Source organism: Hippocampus bargibanti, linkage group LG18 (genome assembly GCF_051943395.1).
Source record: "Hippocampus bargibanti isolate YZ-2025 linkage group LG18, ASM5194339v1, whole genome shotgun sequence".
NCBI lineage: Eukaryota > Metazoa > Chordata > Actinopteri > Syngnathiformes > Syngnathidae > Hippocampus > Hippocampus bargibanti.
In genome coordinates, this window is record NC_142751.1 from 13,763,538 (window position 1) to 13,788,648 (window position 25,111).

The 25,111-nt window shown below is 40.1% G+C and overlaps 2 protein-coding genes across 2 annotated transcripts; one reads left to right on the forward strand and one right to left on the reverse strand.

The window, feature by feature from the left end:
- The first annotated feature begins 5,200 nt into the window (after positions 1-5,200).
- Positions 5,201-18,309, forward strand: pou5f3 (POU domain, class 5, transcription factor 3). Its single transcript, XM_089019875.1, has 5 exons — positions 5,201-9,248; positions 9,334-9,445; positions 10,745-10,875; positions 11,127-11,291; positions 16,508-18,309. The coding sequence occupies exons 1-5, from the start codon at positions 8,493-8,495 to the stop codon at positions 16,769-16,771; spliced, it is 1,428 nt and encodes a 475-aa protein (XP_088876001.1). The 5' UTR covers positions 5,201-8,492; the 3' UTR covers positions 16,772-18,309.
- A 153-nt stretch (positions 18,310-18,462) lies between these two features.
- On the reverse strand, positions 18,463-24,172 carry fut7 (fucosyltransferase 7 (alpha (1,3) fucosyltransferase)). The gene is made up of 2 exons (XM_089019876.1): positions 23,719-24,172; positions 18,463-20,769 (listed from the first exon to the last, which is right to left on the reverse strand). The coding sequence occupies exons 1-2, from the start codon at positions 23,770-23,772 to the stop codon at positions 19,711-19,713; spliced, it is 1,113 nt and encodes a 370-aa protein (XP_088876002.1). The 5' UTR covers positions 23,773-24,172; the 3' UTR covers positions 18,463-19,710.
- Between the last annotated feature and the right edge of the window lie 939 nt (positions 24,173-25,111).

Consider the following 25,111-nt stretch of genomic DNA (forward strand, 5'->3'; position numbering starts at 1 on the left):
ATGGCAATGCAAATCCGTCCGCCTCGCGCTTTGTATGCAGGAAATGGAATTAACAATCTAAGTGACTACGAAGCATATGAATGACATTTTTTTTTGGGTGGGGGGGGTTAGATGGTGAGAGTATGTTGATAAATGTGTCGGTGGTCAATTTTCACTATCTTGTGTTGTTCCGCTTTGTCCTCTTTGTCGGTCCCAAAGTGAACCTCCTGCTGCAAAAATGTACATAAAAGAGTGAAAGTGTTCACCTTTTATAGATATTTGTACATGCAGAAAAAGGATCGGTAATAAAAGTTTTTACCACGCCAAATATTACTACTACTCAGTTTGACGTATTCTTCACGCATTGTTTTTCTCTTAAACTGCAGGCGCCATCTGATGAAATAACCTAAAAATAGAAACGGTTCAGACAGATGTGTGAAAGCATCAAAACTTTATTCTTATAGGAATATACGTTTGTAAGTTGTTATCCTAAAAAAAACTGCAGTTTAATTTGTACCAAAATAAATTTCAAACCGAGGATTTACATGTGACTGCATTTAAAGCAACGAGGCTCTTAAGTCTGTTTAGCTAAATGCTAGCAATGACAGACATGCTAACAAGTAACACTGGAGCTATTTCCCTTTTAAGCAGAGGATGTATTTTACGAAGCTGGATAATGCGGAGAGAGCATATACAGGTAACATCCGACTTACGACTGAGTTCCATTCGGACCAAACGGTCGTAAGTCAAAATGGTCGTAAGTCGAAATCCATTCAAAATGTTCAATAGAGACTCAGAGGCTAAATGACTCACAAACTGCCTCCATCCGGTGCTGTCACACTGTCGATTGCTGTGCGAGTGTGAGATGCTGGCTGGCTGGCCAAAATTGTCGTCCGCGTTACGATGCCAGGCGTAGAATTAAAATTTAAAAAATAGGATCTGGAGGTCGTGGTCGTAAATACGGGTGGTCGTAAGTCGAGCTGGTTGTAAGTCGGATGTTACCTGTACAGATTCTGCTAAGAATTAATCGTAGAATTAAAGAAAAAAATATACATTGAAATAAACACCAACAGATATGACCATAAAGACCATAAAGAAGGTGTTCAGTTGACACACATTCCCAGCAGACAAATCAGCCCATTTCCAACGGAGCTTGGGCGCCATCTTGTGCATTTTCTGGGACGTTACATTGGAGTCCAGACGGCTCAAATTGATACGGAAGGACTTCTTTAATCGATTGCAAACATGTATGCTTTCCTCTTCAGAACTATTTGAATCATATTCATAACTGGATGAGGAACAAGAAATCTTCAAATCTGAAGCCATTGTTTTGATTCTAGAGCAAGGCGAAGACGTCCTGGCGTGACGTCACGAACAAGGGGGCGGGACCTTTTGAAACTCACCATCTAAGAGGTCATTTTGAAGTAGTTTTGGGACACTTTAAGTCATTTTTATTGGTGTTTTGCATTTGACAAAAAAATAATATAAATAAATAATATCATACTTGGCTATCTATTAGCTAGATAGCTTTCTATCGGAGTTACTTGCGGGTTGAGTGAAGGCCTAACTAGCTATCTGTTAGCTATCTATTAGCTAGATAGCTTTCTATCGGAGTTACTTCCGGGTTGAGTGAAGGCCTAACTAGCTATCTATTAGCTATCTATTAGCTAGATAGCTTTCTATCTGAGTTACTTCCGGTTTGAGTGAAGGCCTAACTAGCTACCTGTTAGCTATCTATTAGCTAGATAGCTTTCTATCTGAGTTACTTCCGGGTTGAGTGAAGGCCTAACTAGCTATCTGTTAGCTATCTATTAGCTAGATAGCTTTTTATCCGAGTTACTTCGGGGTTGAGTGAACGCTGGCGTGTGGGGCTGCCGCTGCTCACCCACAGGAAAAAACCTATCCTGTGAGTTTTGAAATGCACTTATAAATGAAATGTATTATTATTATTATTATTATAATTTCTCATGACGCGGCTTGGAATTGAAGCGCATTTACGTGAGAGAGGAAATATGAGACAGTCTCTTTTTTTTACGTGGGGACAGTATTTGCCTTTTGTCCATGTTAGCTAGCATTGGTATTTTAGATGCTATAAAACGTTTTTTTTTTTCTGATGTCAGTTCGGAAACCAAAAAAATTGGTGTCGGTTGTCCTTTAAACCAGTCGCCCAGCCCCCAGTTAGTCGCTAGAGAAAGAGCAGCACAATATCCATTGAATTGAAGCTGTAAAATGGAATAGATTTGTCATTTTGGTTTATTTCCAGATCCCACTGTATTCCCTTGGAGCAATACGCATGACGGGTTCATGGTGGTGGGGTGACGGGGCGAGGAGAGGGGGCGTGGGGGTTCCGAGTCTCCTGTCCCCATTGAGCGCGAGTGCCGAGGGCCGTCAAGGCCCATTGTGCGCGTGGACAGTGGAAGGAAGGCGGCCATTGGTGGCCAGGTGAAAAGCGGGCTTGGATTGGGGGGGGAGAAACCTGTGAAAATGGGCGTCAAAGGCTCGGCCGTTAAGGAAGAAAATCAAAAAGCCATCAGACTTGTTTGTTGCCGCTCAACGGGAGGGCCGCCGTTTTACATTTAAGCCTCCCCAGTCGACAAAGAAGATTTTCAAAGTTGAAGCTTAGCGGCACGCTCGCTCTTTTAGCTGTCGACTTTCACGCTACGTCGTAGCTGAAAGCGACTTTTCAATTTTCACTCGATGGTGTAAATGGAGCCACCACATCAACAATGAAGGTGAAATATATGTGGAGCCACAAAAATTCCTTAGACTATCTTTTTTAATAATAATAATAATAATTAATAATAATACTATAGCTAGCGAATAGCCAGTTAATAATAATACATTGAATTTATAAGCGCCTTTCAAAACTTTCAAGGTCACTTTACAGTCACAAGATGAAGTTTTTCTGTGGGTGAGCAGCGGGAGCCACATTCACCAGCGTTCACCCAACCCGGAAGTAACTCAAATAGATAGAAAGGTAGCTGGCTAAAAGATAGCTAGCTAAGATAGCTAGCTAAGATAGCTGGCTAAAAGATAGCTAGCTAAGATAGCTGGCTAAAAGATAGCTAGCTAAGATAGCTGGCTGAAAGATAGCTTGCTAAAAGATAGCTGGCTAAAAGATAGCTGGCTAAAAGATAGCTAGCTAAGATAGATGGCTAAAAGATAGCTGGCTAAAAGGTAGCAGGCTGAAAGATAGCTTGCTAAAGGATAGTTGGCTAAAAGATAGCTAGTTAAAAGATAGTTAGCTAAAATATAGCTGGCTAATAGATAGCTATTCACTAGATATTTGCTATCAGCTATCTAGCTTACTGGCTGGCTAGCTAGCTGGCTACCTATTAGCTGGCTATCTAGCTAGCTAGCTATTTGCCATCTATTAGCGCACTATTAGCTATCTAGCTATTTAGTGTTACATTTGAACACTAAATATCACCCAATTTCCCACTTCAACTTATTTAAAAATATAAAAATAAAAAAATGGACTTGAAACTGAAATAACAGCAGGAGTGAGGTTTCTGAATGGGTACATTCAAAGTCCTCACCCCTGTGATGAATTTGGTTAAAATATCGTTTTACTTTTTGTGCTCTGAACTTTTTTCTCTCGTTAACCACACACACACACACATAAACACACACACAGTGAGTAAAAAGTGTGTGTATCCAAGTGAAATAAAAATACACACCAAAAAAATCATTTTGGGTGAATTTGTGAGGACCTTTCTGAAACTTTACCAGATGCATATATCGACCCTCTAGAAGCCTTTAGAATGAAAAACTTGTGAGGACCGGCCAAAATGGTCCTCACTTGTCAAAAATGTCCTCACTACGTATGCTATAAAATGTTAGTGGTCCTCACAAGACTAGTCATACAAAGACACACACACACACATACACATCCCCCCCCCTCAATTTATTTGGAGCACCGCGAGAGTGTTGTGTGCTTTCTTGATGGCTTCTCGTCTTTTGCATGACAATCAGTCAGCCAAGTCCATGGACCATCGCAGGACAATGGCGGCGTACTCGGGTTTGATGTCTTCTTAAGCTATTGAGTCGAGTCTCCTGTTGTCGCTCTGAATGGCCATACAAAGTGGCATGTAAAGTTAAGGCTTTGAATTATGTCAACTCTATTTTGATGTAGAAAAATTTTGAAAATGCCACCATTTTGCAGTCATTCACCAAGTCATCTTTAATTTTGTTTTAATCTTTCATCTAGTCATTATCTGACCCCGCTTTAATCTCATGAATGTCACAGTGTCCTGGAGCCCATCACAACTGTCTCCACACAGAAGGCAGAGGACACCCTGAACTGCTTGACATCCAATTGCCGTTAATTTAGCATGCATTTTATTGAAATGTGGGAGAAAATAGTAGTAGTGGAACTTCCAGTGTGACACGGTCCATTGAACACAAAACCTGCCCATCTTAAAATGTATTGTGATCGGTCTCGGCAAAGGATAAGTGCTCATAAATGTAACAAATCTAGCTAGCTTGCTATCTATTAGCTATATAGCTATCTGTTAGCTAGCTAGCTAACTTTCTAGCTTTTTGAGTTATTCCGGGTTGAGTGAACGCTGGCGCGTGTGGCTGCCGCTAGCTATTTGAGTCAGGAAAATATATTATCTATCTAGCTAGCTCGCTAGCTAGCTATTAGCTGTCTAGCTATCTATTAGCTAGATAGCTAGCTTTCTATCATTTTGAGTTATTCCGGGTTGAGTGAACGCTGGCGCGTGTGGCTGCCGCTAGCTATTTGAGTCAGGAAACATGTTAGCTATCTAGCTAGCTAGCTAACTATCTATTAGCTAGCTAGCTATCTATTTTTTGTGTGAATGCGCGTGTGGCTGCCGCTGCTCACCCACAGAAAAACTTATAGCTAGCTGGCTATATACCCAACTTGCTTAATTCGCTAATTGGTTAATAATAATAATAATAATTATTATTATTATTATTATTATTATTATTATTATACATTTCATTTATAATCATAATGAATAATCAATAAAGAAACAAGAAAGAATCAATAAAGAAACAATCAATACAGAAAGTATATAGCTAGCTAGCTCGTTAGCTATATACCCACCTATCATAGCTAGCTTGGTAAGCATATAGCTAACGAGCTAGCGAGCTATATACTTACCCGCCTAGTGAGCTAAACTAGGTGGGATATCGCCGCCTATCATAGCTAGCTAGGTAAACAAATAATAATAATAATAATAATAATAATAATAATAATAATAATAATAATAATAATACATTTAATTTCTCAGCGGCTTTCAAAACTCTCAAGGCCACTTTACTGTCATGGGGTTTTTTTTGTGTGCAAGTGAGCAGCGGCAGCCATTCGTGCCAGCGTTCACTCAACCCAGAAGTAACAGAGCAGCAAAGTTATGATAGGAAAGGAAAGAAAGAAGTAGAATATTAATAACAATATAAGGGCCCAAGAACTTTCTGAACACCTAACAATGAATTTAACACCAGTTTAACTTCAACCCGCCATCTTAATGCTAAAGCACAATGTAAAACACCACCGACGAGCTAACTAACATTAGCATCTCCACAGTATTATCCTTTTAAGACAATAATATTATGACATTAATTTCATCTGTGTTCATAGTGACAATAAAGGTGACTTTGACTTATATCACTAAATCAAATTAAAATATAGCTAGCTAGCTGGCTATATACCCTCCGAGCTTAGCTCGCCAGCTAGCTTGATAGATCGATAGCATAGAAGTGGGTGTAGCATGTCATGTAGCAAGCAGTGGTTTCCCCCCAACTTTCACCTGGGACGCACGAGATTTGCAGGCTGAAACTGCAGCCTGGTGTTTGTTTCATACGAGTGGGGTGAGTATGTTTGACGCTGGGTGTGGGGCGAAATCAAAGGGCCGAGACGTATTGTTTCAATGTGAAAAGGAGCTAATGGCCGACCATCGCAACTCGGGATCTGCAATCCACAGGGTGCCCCCGGGGCCGGGCTGGTACAATGGCACCCCCCTCGTCTCTGCTCCTTCCCCGCGGCGCGTCTTCCTGCCGCAATCTGCGGCCAACGACGCTATGCCGAGAAGTGGAGGAGGAGAGGGTGAGGGGGGTCTCTGCGACCACCTTCTAACTCGATCGAGAAGATCACCAGAATACCCCTGTTGCATTATAAGAGTGTGGAAAAGAAACACGTAAAGTTTGTCCGTAAAAAAAGCACACAATTTACGGTGATGTAATGAACAAAAAGGCAATATTTTTGGCTTGTTGTGAAAAAAATGACTAACATTTTAGTTTATGATACTTTGACAAACTACTAATGAATATATAATCAACTCCATCAAAAAATATTGAAATATGCTATATAAAAAAGTTTACTCCTACTACAAACATCATGTTTACGTGTTGCATACCTGTCAATGTATACGTTTCCATCGTATTGTATACGTTTTTTTTAATATAATTTCAAATAATGTCCGGTGTAAAACAAGTTTTATACAGAATACAATACAGAATACAATTGTAAACCGATTTTACAACGACCATTTTGGCTCAAATCCAGTTTGTCTCAACTGCTGGTAGCAAACGACAATAATGCCGTTACTAATACAGTAAAGTCTCGTTATATCGATATTCAAGGGAGTCCGAAAAAATATCGATATAACCGGGACTATCGATATATCCGACCCTGTTTGCATGTAATTTTCTCAGTGCGTGCATAGAAATAGTATCGATATAACCGGGACTATCGATATATCCGATATCGATATAACGAGACTTTACTGTATATATTTTTAATCGCTGAACCCAAGCCTTTATTCTTTAATTTTACCAAATAATGTTGCTATATTGTGTATAATAATAATAATAATACATTATTATACAGCGCCTTTCATAACTCTCAAGGTCACTTTACAGTCACAGGATAAGTTTTTCTGTGGGCGAGCAGTGGCAGCCACGCGCGCCGGCGTTTACTCAACCCGGAAGTACTTAAATAGATAGAAGGCTAGCTAGCTAGCTAATAGATTGTCAGCTAACCAGCTAGATAGCTATATCGCTAATAGATTGCCAGCTAGATAGCTATATCACTAATAGATAGCCAGGTAACTAGCTAGATAGCTAAATCGCTAATAGACAGCCAGCTAACCAGCTGGATAGCTACATTGGTAATAGTTAGCCAGCTAACCAGCTAGATATCTATATAGCTAATAGATAGCCAGGTAACGAGCTAGATAGCTAAATCGCTAATAGACAGCCAGCTAACCAGCTGGATAGCTACATTGGTAATAGTTAGCCAGCTAACCAGCTAGATATCTATATAGCTAATAGATAGCCAGGTAACGAGCTAGATAGCTAAATCGCTAATAGACAGCCAGCTAACCACCTGGATAGCTACATTGGTAATAGTTAGCCAGCTAACCAGCTAGATATCTATATAGCTAATAGATAGCCAGGTAACGAGCTAGATAAATAATGAGTTTGTTTAGTAACATAAACTCACTTTCTCCCAACATTCCAACGTTTATTGTATTCTATTTTGTGATTGTATTTTATTTATTATAGTATTGTTAGCTTAAACAATTTACGCTCAGCGTGATAATCTGAACACAGATAAATTCATTTAAAAAAATAAAATGTGCTCAAACGGAGTATATAATTAACAATAATATAATTAACAATAATTAACGTGGCAAAAAATAAATATTAATGCATTTAGAAATGACTTTATCTGTGTTCACATTCTCTCTTGTTTCTATTTATAATTTTATTTTATTAATGCAATAAATAAAATAAAATTATTTGTGATTGTATTTGGTTTATTATGGTACCTATGCTTGTCTGTGACTGTAAAGTGTACTTGAGAACTTTGAAAGGTGCTTAAAATGTAATGTATTGTTATTATTATTATTATTATTACTGATAATCCCATTTTAAAAGAAAAAAGTAAAGGAGAAAATCCATACAATTAATTCAAAATAACAAAAGCCGTTTATTTTATTAAACTTGATGAACAAAAGCCTAACGGCATACATTTTAATATCAAAGCCACATCTCGCAAAATGCTCAATCGTCCAAGGCTAAGCAATCATTAGAATGCATGTGTGACATATGCTTAGCATTGTAGATGCGTTTTAATCAACCCGCCCCCAAAAAAAGAACAACTCTAATTTTTTTTTACAGTTGTTTCTTAAATGAGACCCCACCCACGGGTGGGTCGTGGGTGGGGGGTGTGTGCTACCAAGTTCATTGACAAATTCACCTTCAGCTGTGCGTAATTGTGCACGATAGCCAATGAGCGACGAGGCCAAGGATCTCCACCGCTGCCAAAACGTATGCAGACGAGCCCCCAACTCACATTCAATCCCCCCCAGACCGAGACCGGAGCTGGTACCCCCGCGACCCGGCCTTCATGGAATAGTTCGTCTCCTAGTTTCGGTGGTTATGCTGACCCGGTTGTCCCCCAACTCCCATGGACTTTTGTTTTAACTAAGTTTTTTTTTTTTAAATTGGCGTCGTCCATTACGGTGAGTTAAAATACCAAGATGTCTGAAAGACCCCACAGCCCAAACTCAGAGTGTCAAACCCGCCCATACGACTTCAGCCGGCCATGCACGCAGATTTTGGGTCAAGAGGGCCTCGGGGGTCCGTCTTTTCACCAGCTTCCCCTGCCAGAATCGGGTATGCTCTACAAACAACCGCCCTATGGGGGCCTACCGTCGGCCCCCACGCAGAGCTTCTTCCCCTTCCCGTCGGTGGCTACCGGCGACTACCGGACCTCCGAGCTCCAGGTCGGAGATTTCGTCCAGCCCAAGCATTGGTATCCGTTTGCCGCGCCCGAGTACACCGGACAGGTACCCGGTGTAACCGCGGCCGCGCAGCCCACCAACCTGAGCCCCACCATAGGCGAAACCCGGGAGCAAATTAAGCTCTCGGATATCAAGACGGAGAAAGACGCCGGGGACGACTACTCGAGCGAAGTGAAAGTCCAGCAGTATCCGCCGGCGTCCGCCGCCATGCCCCAAGGAGTCCTTTACTCGAGTCCCTGGATCCCGTCTTTCTGGCCCGGTATCAGCCACCTCACGCCGCCCAGCAGCGGAGGAAGCAGCAACCAGAATCCGTCGACGTCTTCTACGTCGTCGCCGTCCATGTCGCCGTCGCCGCCCAGTAACGGCGTGCCGGCGAACGCCTTCTTCGGCGTCACTCCCGGACAAGGTGCCCCGGGGCCTCAAGGCCAAAACCCGGCCTCGTCAACGAGGAGCAGCGGCTCGTCCAGCGGTGGTTGCAGTGATTCAGAAGAGGTAAGCGGTTGCTTCCATTTTGAAACGAACTATTAAATAAACGTATTCCAGCCAAGTTCACGAATGGTTCAACCATTTGCTTTAGGAAAACCTTTCCACTGAAGAATTGGAGCAGTTTGCCAAAGAATTGAAACACAAACGCATCACTTTGGGTTTCACTCAAGCTGATGTGGGCCTTGCGTTGGGAAACCTGTACGGTAAGTCTGTCTACGCATTCAAACACTATAATTCCATATTTAAAAAAAAAAAAATCATTAAAATTAGCCTTTCTGTGTTTAGGTAAGGTTTTTAAACATCTTCCCCCTGTGATGACACATCATGAACTGTAGTACCAAGACTGACCTACAAGGGGTAACATTGTGCCACTGGGCGTCCAGGTGGTAGAAGATGATACTGAACTTAAGCTAACTATCAGTTTGCTAATTATTTGGTTGGTTTTTTTTTAAATAAATAATAACAATAATACGTTGTATTTATAAGCGCCTTTTAAAACTCTCAAGGACACTTTACAGGATATTTTTTTCTTCTGCGGGTGAGTAGCGGCAGCCATACTCGCCAGCTTTCACTTAACCCGGTTAGTAAAAAGTTGTTTTAACGTGTCATGGTCGGTTACATGTTATACAAAATGTCATTTTAACAAATTATTCATATTTGTGTTCATAAATGGGATGAGTTTCAGGTCATTCCCTTTTTAGCTCTTGTACAGTCTTCTATCACAACCCTAATTCTGGTCATCTTGCTAGCCATCTTGCTAGCCATCTCACTAGCTATCTCGCTAGCCATCTGGCTTAGAAATGAAATGTATTATTATTATAATGTACTCTATCTATCTAGCTAGCTATCAGCTATCAATTAGCTGTCTTGCTAGCTAGCTTTCTATCTATTTGAGGTACTTCTCGGTTAAGTGAATGCTGATGCGTGTGTCTGTCGCTGCTCACCCACAGAAAAAAACTGAACCTGTGACTGTAAAATGACCTTGAGAGTTTTGAAAGGCGATTATAAATGAAAATTATTATTATTATTATTGTTTCGCCTTATACATGTGGCCAACATAAAAATGTTGCAGAGCTCAGAAATAATGATAATAATAATCATAAAACAATAATGATGATAATAATAAAATAATACAAATAATAATAATTAATAATACTTAATAAATATAATAACTAAAAATAATAATAATTAACTAATAATAATAAAAATAAACTAATAAAAAAAATAATTGTAATAATATATTAAGCGCCTTTCAAAGCTCTCAAGGACACTTTACAGTCACAGACAAGCATAGGTACTATAATAAATAAAATCCAATCACAAATAGAATGCAATAAATAAAATACAATTATACGGGTAAGAAAAAAATAATAGATAATGGATCTATTCAAGCTTACGGAAAATCAAGAAAAGAGGGAAAAAAAATGCTGATTCATCCCATTTGCTTGTACACTGACATTTTTTTGTGTCGTTTTTGTGTGGGTGTGGTGATACATCCCCAGGTAAGATGTTTAGCCAGACAACCATTTGCCGCTTCGAAGCCCTCCAGTTGAGCTTCAAGAACATGTGCAAGCTGAAGCCCCTCCTCCAAAGATGGCTGAACGAGGCCGAAACGTCGGAAAATCCCCAGGATGTAAGTCCTCGCTCTCCACATCTGCCGTCTGCTTTACACGACAACAGACGAACGCATCCGACGGCGGGGGGTTTTTCACCGTGGGCCCGGCGTCCCACTGAGAGTGCCTCAATGGGACCCCCACCACCACCACCACCTATGGCCATTGTCACCCCACCCCCTGCCGTGTCTTCTGAACCTTGACCTTGTCCCGCCCGAAGGGGCCTTTTAGGTGCAGCGGTTGACGGCAAAGTGTTGATGTGCTTATGCAGATGTACAAGATCGAGCGGGTGTTTGTGGACACCCGCAAAAGGAAGAGGAGGACCAGTTTGGAGGGAGCCGTTCGCTCTGCTTTGGAGGCTTATTTTGTCAAGTGTCCGAAACCAAACACTCAAGAGATCACGCACATCTCGGATGATTTGGGCCTGGAGAGAGATGTAAGTCATTTTTTCCCTATTATCATTTTAAAAATGACCAACCCAGCCCCCGCCCCAATTAATAATAATACATTTTATTTATAAGCACCTTTCAAAACTCTCAAGGTCACTTTACAGTCACAGGATCAGTTTTGAGGAGCGGCAGCCAGCGTTCACTCAAGCCGGAAGTAACTCAAATAGATAGCAAGCTCGCTAGCTAGCGAATAGATACAGTAATAATAATGCTACATTTCATTCATCATTCTATTAGCTATATAGCTATGTGGCTAGCTATCTTTTAGCTATATAGCTATCTCGCTAGCTAGCTATTTAACTTATCCTGTGACTGTAAATAATAATAATAAAAATATAAATAATAATAATAATGAAAATAATAGTCATAGTAATAATAAAAATTATAGTCATAGTAATACATTTTATAAGCGCCTTTCATAACTCAAGGTCACTTTATAGTCACAGGATCAGTTTTTCTGTGGTTAATAGTAATAATAATGATACAATTCATTCTATATAGCTATGTGGCTAGCTATCTTTTAGCTATATAGCTATCTCGCTAGCTAGCTATTTAACTTATCCTGTGACTGTAAATAATAATAATAAAAATATAAATAATAATAACAAAAATTATAGTCATAGTAATACATTTTATAAGCGCCTTTCAGAACTCAAGGTCACTTTATAGTCACAGGATCAGTTTTTCTGTGGTTAATAGTAATAATAATGATACAATTCATTCTATATAGCTATGTGGCTAGCTATCTTTTAGCTATATAGCTATCTCGCTAGCTAGCTATTTAACTTATCCTGTGACTGTAAATAATAATAATACAAATATAAATAATAATAATAAAAATTATAGTCATAGTAATACATTTTATAAGCGCCTTTCAAAACTCAAGGTCACTTTATAGTCACAGGATCAGTTTTTCTGTGGTTGATAGTAATAATAATGATACAATTCATTCTATATAGCTATGTGGCTAGCTATCTATTGGCTATATAGCTATCTCGCTAGCTCTCAAATGTTCATCAACAATCAGTTTTAATTATAAAAATAATAATACATTTTATTTCTAAGCGCCTTTCAAAACTCTCAAGGTCACTTTACATTCACCGGATAGGTTTTTCTGTGTGTGAGCAGCAGCAGCCACAGGCGCCAGCCTTCACTCAACCCGGAAGCAACTCAATGTTTTTTCTTCCTTTTTCTTCCCCCATGTTAGCGCTTTGTTCCAGCTCAAGCTATTGATTATTATCATCATTTTGCTAGCTGTTAGCTATCTAGCTATCTATGTATCTAGTCATCTATCTAGCTGGCTATCTATTTGGGTGGCTATCTGGCTAGGTATCTGTTGGCTAACGATTGGCTAGCTAGCTAGCTAGCTTTCCATCTATTTGACTTACTTCCGGGTTGAGTGAACGCTGGCGCGTGTGGCTGCCGCTGCTCACCCGCAGAAAAACTGATCTTGTGACTGTAAATTGACCTTGAGAGTTTTGAAAGGCGCTGAAATTTATTATTATTATTATTTATTATTATTTATTATTATTATTTTTATTATTTATCAAGACTAAAAATTACTGACACTGAATGTGGTGCATTTACATTTTTTTAGTGCATCCACGTTTCTATCAAACTCCTCAATATCAATCAGGACAAAATGTGATTATTTTTTTGTATTATTTAAAAAAAAAAGACCTCACGCCCTTGCACCCCCCCCTTTTTTTTGAGTGGGGGGTTTCTTTCGCAAGGACAAAGTGCCTCCCTACAGTTGATGGGCCGTTCATTTTCCCCCTCCGGCAGATAAAATTCTCAGCCTTTTGTCTTCAGTGAGGTGAACAAGTCGTCCGTTATGCAAAACGCTTTCTCAGCATACAGCACAAATTGTCTTTATTTGGGGGTCTGTGGGGGGGGGTCACACATGTCGGGGGTCAATGATTGACGGTTCCACCTATAGCGCTTTAGTGGTTACTTTGCAATTTCCGACGACGATTTGTTTTTTGTAAACGGGCTTAAACATGGGTGTAGGTTCCCTTTTTTTGGTGGGGGGGGGGTGTTGGGCTGCGTGTTTCCTTCTTGTTCTTCCTTCACATGCAAATGACGAGTCTGGAATGTTTTGGTGGATTGAGTCATTCTGTGAAACTGAAGCTGGTTCTGACTTGCATGAGGGGGGGGGGGTGAATCTGAATTACTTGATTTCATCCAGCATAGCAAAAAAAATATTTTTTTTTCACTACAGTGATACCTTGGCTTACGAACTTAATTGGTTCCCAGACAGAGTGTGTAAGGCGAAAAGTGTGTATCCCAAATATTAATTTCACATAGGAAAGCATTAAAATGAGAATGATCCGTTCCCGGGTCCCCAAAAACATAATTTTCTATTTTATTTTCTAAGCCTTAGAACTACACAAAATATACCTTATTTAAAGTATCATAAGCTATCTGAATGGCTGGCTATCTATTAACGAACTAGCTAGCTTTCTATCTATTTGAGTTACGACTGGGTTGTGCAGGGGTGTCAGTCAAACTGAGTTAAAAATCTGGTTTGATCCATTTTCCTTTGTCACCTCATAGTCCAGATTTGATGGCTTGGTTCTTAATCCGCCGTTGGTGAAAAGTGTGTGTCCCAAAAATTAATTTCCCATAGGAAAGCATTAAAATGAGAATGATCCGTTCCCGGGTCCCCATAAAATATAATTTTCTATTTTATTTTCTAAGCTTTAGAACTACACAAAATATACCTTATTTTAAGTATAATAAGCTATCTGGATGGCTGGCTATCTATTAGCGAACTAGCTAGCTTTCTATCTATTTGAGTTACGACTGGGTTGCGCAGGGGTGTCAGTCAAACTGAGTTAAAAATCTGGTTTGTTCCATTTTCCTTTGTCACCTCATAGTCCTGATTTGATGGCTTGGTTCTTAATCCGCCGTTGGTGAAAAGTGTGTGTCCCAAAAATTAATTTCCCATAGGAAAGCATTAAAATGAGAATGATCCGTTCCCGGGTCCGAATAAAAACATAATTTATTACTTATTTTCTAAGCCTTAAAACTACACAAAAAATACCTCATTTTAATTATAATAAGCTATCTGGCTGGCTGGCTATCTATTAGCGAACTAGCTAGCTTTCTATCTATTTGAGTTACGACTGGGTTGTGCAGGGCTGTCAGTCAAACTGAGTTAAAAATCTGGTTTGTTCCATTTTCCTTTGTCACCTCATAGTCCAGATTTGATGGCTTGGTTCTTAATCCGCCGTTGGTGAAAAGTGTGTGTCCCAAAAATTAATTTCCCATAGGAAAGCATTAAAATGAGAATGATCCGTTCCCGGGTCCCCATAAAATATAATTTTCTATTTTATTTTCTAAGCTTTAGAACTACACAAAATATACCTTATTTTAAGTATAATAAGCTATCTGGATGGCTGGCTATCTATTAGCGAACTAGCTAGCTTTCTATCTATTTGAGTTACGACTGGGTTGCGCAGGGGTGTCAGTCAAACTGAGTTAAAAATCTGGTTTGTTCCATTTTCCTTTGTCACCTCATAGTCCTGATTTGATGGCTTGGTTCTTAATCCGCCGTTGGTGAAAAGTGTGTGTCCCAAAAATTAATTTCCCATAGGAAAGCATTAAAATGAGAATGATCCGTTCCCGGGTCCGAATAAAAACATAATTTATTACTTATTTTCTAAGCCTTAAAACTACACAAAAAATACCTCATTTTAATTATAATAAGCTATCTGGCTGGCTGGCTATCTATTAGCGAACTAGCTAGCTTTCTATCTATTTGAGTTACGACTGGGTTGTGCAGGGCTGTCAGTCAAACTGAGTTAAAAATCTGGTTTGTTCCATTTTCCTTTGTCACCTCATAGTCCAGATTTGATGGCTTGGTTCTTAATCCGCCGTTGGTGAAAAGTGTGTGTCCCAAAAATTAATTTCCCATAGGAAAGCATTAAAATGAGAATGATCCGTTCCCGGGTCCCCATAAAATATAATTTTCTATTTTATTTTCTAAGCTTTAGAACTACACAAAATATACCTTATTTTAAGTATAATAAGCTATCTGGATGGCTGGCTATCTATTAGCGAACTAGCTAGCTTTCTATCTATTTGAGTTACGACTGGGTTGCGCAGGGGTGTCAGTCAAACTGAGTTAAAAATCTGGTTTGTTCCATTTTCCTTTGTCACCTCATAGTCCTGATTTGATGGCTTGGTTCTTAATCCGCCGTTGGTGAAAAGTGTGTGTCCCAAAAATTAATTTCCCATAGGAAAGCATTAAAATGAGAATGATCCGTTCCCGGGTCCGAATAAAAACATAATTTATTACTTATTTTCTAAGCCTTAAAACTACACAAAAAATACCTCATTTTAATTATAATAAGCTATCTGGCTGGCTGGCTATCTATTAGCGAACTAGCTAGCTTTCTATCTATTTGAGTTACGACTGGGTTGTGCAGGGCTGTCAGTCAAACTGAGTTAAAAATCTGGTTTGTTCCATTTTCCTTTGTCACCTCATAGTCCAGATTTGATGGCTTGGTTCTTAATCCGCCGTTGGTGAAAAGTGTGTGTCCCAAAAATTAATTTCCCATAGGAAAGCATTAAAATGAGAATGATCCGTTCCCGGGTCCCCATAAAACATAATTTTCTATTTTATTTTCTAAGCCTTAGAACTACACAAAATATACCTTATTTTAAGTATAATAAGCTATCTGAATGGCTGGCTATCTATTAACGAACTAGCTAGCTTTCTATCTATTTGAGTTACGACTGGGTTGTGCAGGGCTGTCAGTCAAACTGAGTTAAAAATCTGGTTTGATCCATTTTCCTTTGTCACCTCATAGTCCAGATTTGATGGCTTGGTTCTTAATCCACCGTTGGCGAAGTGTGTGTCCCAAAAAATAATTTCACATAGAAAAGCATTAAAATCAGAATGATCCGTTCCCAGGTCCCCAGAAACATAATTTTCTACTTTCTTATTTTCTAAACCTTAAAACTACACAAAAAATACCTTATTTTAAGTATAATAAGCTAGCTATCTGGCTGGCTGGCTATCCAGCAGATATCTATTAGTGAACTGGCTAGCTTTCTATCTATTTGAGTTACGACTGGGTTGCGCAGGGGTGTCAGTCAAACTGAGTTAAAAATCTGATTTGTTCCATTTGACCTTTTGGGGGTCATAATCCAGATTTGATGGCTTGGTTCTTAATCCGCCGTTGTCGCCCGCCAGGTGGTCCGAGTGTGGTTCTGTAACCGGAGACAAAAAGGCAAGCGCCTGGCTCTACCCCTGGACGAAGAAACTGACGGGCAGTTGTACGAGCAGAGCGCCTCGCCCCTCAACATGGCCACCTCCCCCATTCCCGGCCAGGGTTATCCGCCGCCGTCCAGCTACCCGGGAGCCCCCGCGCCGACGCTTTACATGCCGACGCTTCACCGCCCCGACGTCCTGAAGCAAGCGCTGCACCCCGGACTGCTCGGTCACCTGACTGGATAGAAAGTTGCGGCGTTACGGGGTGAAGCATTCTGTCCAAAATCTGATCGACCTCTTCAGGATTGTGAGACAGTTTTTTTTTTTTTCTTTTCCACCCCCCCATCGCTGTAGCTGTGTGTGTATGACTGATCACTCCCACGCCAACAATTTCGGAGTGTTTTGGGAATGCATGTTAAGTTATTCAGTAGGCCGGATTACCAAAGTGCATTTGATGCAAGGCAGCTTTTAGTTTTTTTTTGGGTGAGAGGGTTGTGGATACATTAAAAAAAATTTTTTTTTGGAGTTCAAAATTCGTTTGACAGTAAATGAAAGTCGTGCTACTCTTTGGATGGTGTTGATGCAAATTACAGTGATACCTCGGTTTACGAACCCCTTGGCTTACAAACTATTCAGTTTACGAATGTTAAATGCATGAAAATTTTACCTCGGCATACAAACTATTTTTCGGGATACACACAGAGCTGCCACAATGAGTGATGTGTCGTTCGCAAACAAGTCCGTTCTCCTAACAAGAAAATGGATTAAAATATCCCATCAATCAAGCTCCACAAATAACCCGCACAAGCCATCTGTATACTTGATACAAAAAGCTATCAACCCAGCTAAACAGAACACAATTGATGAGGAACTAGATAAAATTATCGCAGAGAAAGCACCTACAAGGGATCATTCCTCAAAATGGTGAAAGGTTACATTCCTCATCAAGTGTTTAATGCTGGTGAAACCGGCCACCCCATTCCATCAACGACCATCACAAAGGTAAATAAAACCACTTTATCATACAGTACAGTTTATTTCTTTAATTATAATACCATAGCACATTTATTATACATAAAATAAGGTATATTTTGTGTAGTTTTAAGGATTAGAAAAGTAGAAAATTATGTTTTATGGGGACCTGGGAACGGATTATTCTCATTTTAATGGTTTCCTATGGGAAACTAATTTTTGGGATACACACTTTTTGCCTTACACCCTGTCTGGGAACCAATTAAGTTCGTAAGCCAAGGTATCACTGTAGATAAGTTGGGGCTGGCGGGAGGGATAGTAAACATATCAGTGCATTGCAAAAAAAATAATACAAAAATTGTCAACTTTTTTCCAAATCATTTATTTTTAAAAAAATATGAATTTCATCCTCTGTAATACAAAAAACATTGAATGCAATATTTTAAGGATTTTGAACACACAAAAAAAAGTATTTTGCTGCTAATTTGCTGCTTCTATTGCACATTTTCAAACATTTCATCTCAAGTCAAAGTCTGTCCTGTCATTGGCGATTTTCAAACGTATATTGACATGTTATGATTGTTTCTACCTGATATCTAAAAATGGAATTTAACTTGTGCACCTGATTTGAAGCGTATGCTGATTTTTAAAAGATAAATCAATATTTGTTTTTATTTTATTTTTTAGTCAAACTCGCTCAAAAGGATTCCATCACGTTGATTTATATTCACGGTCAATTTTTCTCCCGCCTATTTTGTGTCTTTTTATTTTGAAATTGTTTCACCGTCAAGTAAATATTTGTGTGACATTGATTGTGTTCTTTGGGTGTGATTCCACTTTGGCTCGCTAGATGGCGGCGTATTGAACAAAGTTTGAAAGGAGAGGGGAAAAAATAGGTCGTGTTTCAGATTAGCTAGTTTAACTCATTCACCGCCATTCGGGAATTGAAAAGCATGAAGTTGGAGCGCCATTTCCGAATTTATTTGGGTTTTTCTTGCAGGGGGGCGGTGGCAATAAAGCGCTGGTCAGACTTCTGGCAATGTAATTCCCTTCCACAAAGGGGGCAGCATTTACCTTTTGTTCATGTTAGCGCTTTCTGACACTCAGCTGTTGAAGCGCTATATCAATCATTATGTATTTTGTACAGCCGTCCTCCCATTTCAAGCTCAGATAACTCCAGGTGGCCCATATAGCTTAGGAATTAACTTTTTTTTTTTCTGATGAAAGAAGATATTTAATGTGTCCTACGCCAAATTCGATGTTTATGTAGTCCTAAAACTCAATATTCTGTGGCTCGTCTATCCATTAGCATGCTAGCTATTAGCTGTCTAGCTCTTAGCTGTCTTCTTGTTTTTTTTTATATTAGAAAAAGAGGTTTGTAGGTTAATTCTCAAACTAAAGCTACAGTGTCCGCCTTTGACGACCCTTAAAGGACAACCGACACCTCTGGACAAGTGCGTCCATAATTTGAAAAATCGCTTGAAATGACACCGCATATAGCTGCTATATTTTACGTTTTAAGACGTGCACTGAATATTCAGGAAGTCTTGTTTTCCAGTTGGTGACGATTCCCCCACACAATGCATTTTGGGTACTCTTTTTCGTCTGAAAACTTTGTGTTGATCGGTGTTGATGTCGAAATTAGAAGGAAAAAACAATGCGATGGTGAATCGTTGTGTGTTGCACCAAGACTAATATTTGATACTGGTTGACACAAATTCCCAGCAGACAAATTGGCCCATTTTCAACGGAGCTTGTGCGCCATCTTGTGCATTTTCTGGGTGCTATATTGGAATCCAGACGGCTCGAATTGATACGGAAGGACTTCTTTAATCAATGTCAAACATGTATGCTTTCCTCTTCAGAACTATTTGAATCATATTCATAACTAGATGAGTAACAAGAAAGCATCTTCTCTGAATCTAAACTCTCTGAAGCCATTGTTTTGATTCTGGAGCAAGGCAGTTTGTGAAGAAGTATCCTGGCGTGATGCCACGAACAAGGAGGCGTGGCTTTCTGAATCTCGCCATTTCCGAGTGCATTTTTTGGCAGTTTTGGGACACTTTAAGTCATTTTTATTGGTGTTTTGCATTTGACTAAAAATATCAGCCTGCGCGTTTTGGGTATTTTAGATGCCATCTGATGTCAGTTAGGAAACCAAAAAATGATGTCGGTTGTCCTTTAATTTTTGTTTTTTCTGTCTGAAAATCTGTTTACGCTGCGTCCCTGGCATAATCCCACGCAGCCAAATTGGCGTAAACCTTCTTTTTAGGCAAAGTGTCAAAAATCGAGCAGATGTGACACAATCGCTCAGTCCAGTTCTGAAGAGTCTTCACTTCCCAATCCCGCTTCCACTCAAAGTACTCGCCGTAGAGCGTTTTGTTGGCCGCCACCTGCTTCAGATACGCAGCCAGCTCTTGGATCGACGCAAATTGATCAACGTGGATGAAGGAATGAGGCGGAGCCACGGCTCGGTAATCCTCCAGGCTAGCTCCCAGGACGACGGGAACCGCCCCCGACTGGTAAGAGTTCCTCCACATCTTCTCGGTGATGTAATCTTTGGCCTGCGAGTTCTCAAATGCTAAATAGAAGTAGCATTTAGAAATGGTGGGTAGAAGTTCTTCACGGCGCAGGGGTTTTTTTGACCAGCGTCCGTAGACATCGATAGGAATGAAGCCTTTGAGTTCGTTGTAGACTTTGGTCCTTTTGTAGGATCTCGCGTAGTTGCTGACCACCCAACATGCAAAACTGGTCTTATTCTGTGTGGTAAAATTTCCTCCAGGAGACTTTTTAGCTAGCAGCCTTCCGTAGGGTACGGAAATATCAGCGTCCCTCCTGTAGTTCATCGTCAAATTGAAAATATTTGCGAATCCCTTCAGGTCTCCATTATTCACAGGAGACTCCATAGACAACCAAACCCACCTCTGTGACGGCGGCCTGGGAAGGTCCAAAGGGAGTTTCTCCTGTCTTGTGACCAGTTCCCGGTTGTGGAACACGACCACGTCAGCCGTGGGAAACAAAGATCTTCGCATGACAATCTTGCAGTTGGCGTTGCAGTCGTGGTCCTCGTTTGCGTCACGGAGTCTTTGAGCCGCCGTCCTGAAGGGTTGGTGCCACAAAAGGATGGTCAATTGCTTATGGTGGCTGGAGTCTCGGGTGAGTAATCCTTTGGACCACATGTGGAGAAGCGACAGCGTGAAAACGCAGAGGAAGGTGAGGATTTGGCATTTTCGCATTGCGGTGAGTCTTATCTTTGTCATTTGGTTGCACACCTGAAAGGAGAAAAAAAAATCAGGAAAAACGTGTGAAAAAACATTTGAATTGAAACTTTATATGGATGATATAGCGCGTGATTTTCTCTTCACTGGGTCAGTCCGAATGAAATTTTGACATCTTTCTTGACATTGCCGCCTTAAAGGACAACCGACGTCACTTTTTTTTGTTTTTTAACTGACACCAGAAAAACGTTTGACAGCATCTAAAATACCCAAAAAAAATGCAGGCTGATATTTTTAGTCAAATGCAAAACACCAATAAAAATGACAAAGTCTCCAAAATCTGCAAAAAAATTGAGCTGCGACTTGAGCATTTGGACAAAGAAGTTGTCGGCCACGACGTTTTGGAAGTTGTATGCCCGATGTAAAAGTTGCACGCCCCGGGCGTCTGGGCAGACGTTATTTCAGACACTGAAAGATGATATGAAAAGAAAGAAAGATGATATGAAAAGAAAATCAGATTATGCAACACTCTCATGCCAGAAATAAACAAACCTAAAGAAACTCTCTGTCATCAGACAAAAAAAGTCATTTTAGGCTAGTCATATTGGCACAAGTAAGTCATGATTTATAATAATAATAATAATAATAATAATACAGTAAAGTCTTGTTATATCGATATCGGATATATCGATAGTCCCGGTTATATTGATACTATTTCTATGCACGCACGGAGAAAATTACATGCAAACAGGTTCGGATATATCGATAGTCCCGGTTATATCGATATTTTTTCGGACTCCCTTGAATATCGATATAACGAGACTTTACTGTAATAATAATCCATTTCATTTCTAAGTGCCTTTCAAAACTCAAGGTCACTTTACAGTCACAGGAGAAGTTTTTGTGTGGGTGAACAGCGGCAGCCACACGCTCCAGTGTTTGCTCAATTTTTATTGGTGTTTTGCATTTGACTAAAAATATCAGCCTGCGTGTTTTGGGTATTTTACTTGCTATAAAACGTTTTTCTGAAGTCAGTTAAGAAACAAAAAAAATGCTGTCGGTTGTCCTTTAAATTTAAACATTTTAAAGGACAACCGACATCTCCGGACAAGTTGTGTCCATAATTTGTAAAATGGCTTCAAATGACTTATCCCGTATAAGTCATTTGACTTATTTACATATTTATTTTCATAAGATTCCACCGCATATAGCTATATTTTACGTTTTAAGACTCACGCTGAACATTCAGGAAGTCTTGTTTTTGAGTTGGTGACGAGTCCTCACGTGACGTCAGAAAAGGACCGCCTCCTGACCGTAAAAAAGACGCATTGTAGTCTTTTCATCACGTCAATGTATTTTGCTGTACTGTTTTTTAAACCTTGTGTTACACCCAAATGCCGCCAGCAGAGGGAGTCCAAGCTCCATGGAAGGAATTTATCAGCCTGTGGAAACTGGCTTATTCATTCCTCACAGCTCGGTGGCCATTTTCTTGCCTCTTTTTGGGTGAGACATTCCCCCCCTGCCCGTTTGCCTCAAAATGACACGGAATAATCGATTGCAAACATGTATGCTTTCCTCTTCAGAACTATTTGAATCATATTCATCACTGGATGTGTAACAAGAAAGCATCTTCTCCGAATCTGAAGCCATTGTTTTTATTCTCCAGCAATGCAAGACGTCTTGGCGTGATGTCACAAACTGGGGGTGGGACTTTCTGAAAATACCCAATTGGCAGCTCAATTTTTTTTGCAGATTTTGGACACTTTAAGTCATTTTTATTGGTGTTTTGCATTTGACTAAAAATATCATACTGTGTGTTTTGGGTATTTTAGATGCTATAAAACGTTTTTCTGATGTCAGTTAAAAAACAAAAAAGTGACGTCGGTTGCCCTTTAAGTGGCCTACAAGCTGTATGACACGCCCACCCCCACCTGATTACAACCTGAACTGGTCGTCAGTCAGCCGCAAGGCACACAGATGGAGGTTAACAACTACCGTGACAAGAGTGTGAACCGGTCCTATGTTTATTGCAAACAAGTCAGGCGGGTGTACCGCACTACCGTCAGGAAAAACTTGCAGAAATACTTTTCAGCATGAGCACCTTCCAATTATGCCAGCTTGTGCGCTGTCTTTTTGAGTCCCTTTCTGAAATCCAAAGTCAGCATTAATTCCCTTTTTTTATTTTTAAACGACAATCGACGTCACTTTTGTTGTTTGTTTTGTCTTGCATTGCTAGTGAATCAAAACAATGGCTTCAGATTCAGAGAATATGCTTTCTTGTTCCACATCCAGTGATGAATATGATTCAAATAGTTCTGAAGAGGAAAGCATACATGTTTGCAATCGATTAAAGAATTTATTTGTGCCATTTTGAGGCAACATTGGGGGAAAATCTCTCACCCAAAAAAAGGCACAAAATGGCGACCTCCTGTGGCCACCTCTGTTTCCACAGGCTCATAAATTCCTTATATGGCACTTGGACACCCTCTTCTGGCGGCTTTTGGGTGCAACACGAGGTCCCCAGACCAAACAAGTACAGCAAAATACATTGACGTGATGGAAGGACTGCTACAATGTGTCTTTTTTACGGTGAAGGGCGGTCCTTTAGTGACGTCACGTATGGACTCGTCACCAACTCAAAAACAAGACTTGCTGAATATTCAGTGCGAGTCTTAAAAACGTAAAATATAGCTATATGCGGTGGAATCTTTGTAAAATACGCTCAGTCGAAGTCATTTGAAGTGATTTTATAAATTATGGACGCAACTTGTCCGCAGTTGTCCTTTAAAGCCTGACTTTTGTTCAAATAAATCTTTCATTGTGCAAGTGGTCAAGATTACAATGCTCAATATCTGCAAACACCTATTAAGAAAAATATAGCATCTTAGTATAAACCATTCTTGGTAAGATTTAAAAAAAAAAGTCACGACCCGAGAGGTTCTTTGTCTCGATATTCTCAACAGGATGTGGTGAAAGATTTATAGTAACACATTTATCACTTGCCGTTGCAGTTAGGAAGTGGCCAAAGTCATCGTTTTTCCCACGTCTGTCAGTCATTCTAAGAAGCAGCCAGAGAGATGGACAACATGCACCGTTCCCTCCCTTCCACTGACCTTACGACGAGCTGCAAGGTGGGCAACCGTCCGTCTCTTCTGCTTTTCCTGAGTGCTTCTTTGCACGCTTTGAAAAAAAGTGCAGCCGGTTTTAAGGAAGAGGGCGTGGCCCCTCTCTCGAACATCAAGAGCGTTGCACCACCTGGCAAGCCTTTCAGCCACGCCGGTCGATGTCTTTTCGCGTGTCGTGACTTGGTCGCCAATGGGGGAAGTCAAAAGATTCTGAGATTTTCAATTTTCCAGTAGTTGAAGGACAACCGACGTCTCCGGTTGTCCTTTAAACTGTTATTTTCATCTAGAAGATCTGGCCTTGGAACTCCCTCATAGGAAGGATCTCATTAGCCAGGTTACAAATTTATCAGTTCATGGAAGACAATTAAAAGACAATGTTTTATTGTTTACAGATGTTGGCGCTCAGGACGTCCAGAGGTGGGTATTCTAATAAAAAAAACTACGTTTTACTCATGTATCCCTTTTAATCTGCATGTACTCTCAATAAATAGCTTGGCAGAGGGCTGCAGAATTCAGAAGTATGTCATGAATGACTGCGTTTCCTGCCGGCAGTAGGGACAATCTTTCTGGTTCCGAGTCTCTGTCCACAGTGTGTGACTGTCATATCTATCTCTAACAGTATGCCAAGGTAAAATTTTCATAAATTTAACGTTCGTAAACCGAAAAAATCGTAAACCAAGGGGTTCGTAAACTGAGGTATCACTGTACTTTTAAATGAGAAAAAAATCCATAAAATGAATCATTTCAATTATCAGTTTCCTGCAAAAATCATCACAACACACACAGAAAAAAACACTAACTTGCATCGTGCAAATATGAAAATTATTATAATTTTTGGCCTCATTTTAGGCCTGAAGGATTTATAGCCCAACTTTCCAAAATGTGACATGAGCTAAACACCATTAGTGGTTAATAGTAATAAACACGCAATAGTAAAAGCGAGGCAAGACTTGATATTGCTGATTTGGAATCATCTTCCTGTGGCTCTCTACTTCCTGTTTCTCCCGACTCGCTATTTTTACGCATGTCTAGCTCGAGGTGAGGCCGAAACTGTCCCTTGCACAGATGCTTGGTACAGTATAAAACGGGCCTTTTGCAACATTGTAGCCGTGAACTCAGGCAACATTGTTTTTTTTGTTTTTTTTTCAATCAAAGCGGCTTCGCTTGTTCCTTTTGGAAATTGTGCATCATCATTGGCACGGAGGAAACAAAATCTGATATGCTGGAGGTCACGCCCCGAGATCCGAAGCATGTCTCAGTACGTTTGCAAA

Bases quoted from the DNA above. Each gene is read 5' to 3' on its own strand.
- pou5f3 (XM_089019875.1), top strand. From the start codon at position 8,493: ATGTCTGAAAGACCCCACAGCCCAAACTCAGAGTGTCAAACCCGCCCA. The intron at 9,446-10,744 runs GTAAGTCTGTCT...ATACATCCCCAG, and splicing joins TGCGTTGGGAAACCTGTACG to GTAAGATGTTTAGCCAGACA. The intron at 10,876-11,126 runs GTAAGTCCTCGC...GTGCTTATGCAG, and splicing joins CGTCGGAAAATCCCCAGGAT to ATGTACAAGATCGAGCGGGT.
- fut7 (XM_089019876.1), bottom strand. From the start codon at position 23,772: ATGACTGACAGACGTGGGAAAAACGATGACTTTGGCCACTTCCTAACT. The intron at 20,770-23,718 runs GCAAGTGATAAA...TTCTCCTTTCAG, and splicing joins GCCACTTCCTAACTGCAACG to GTGTGCAACCAAATGACAAA.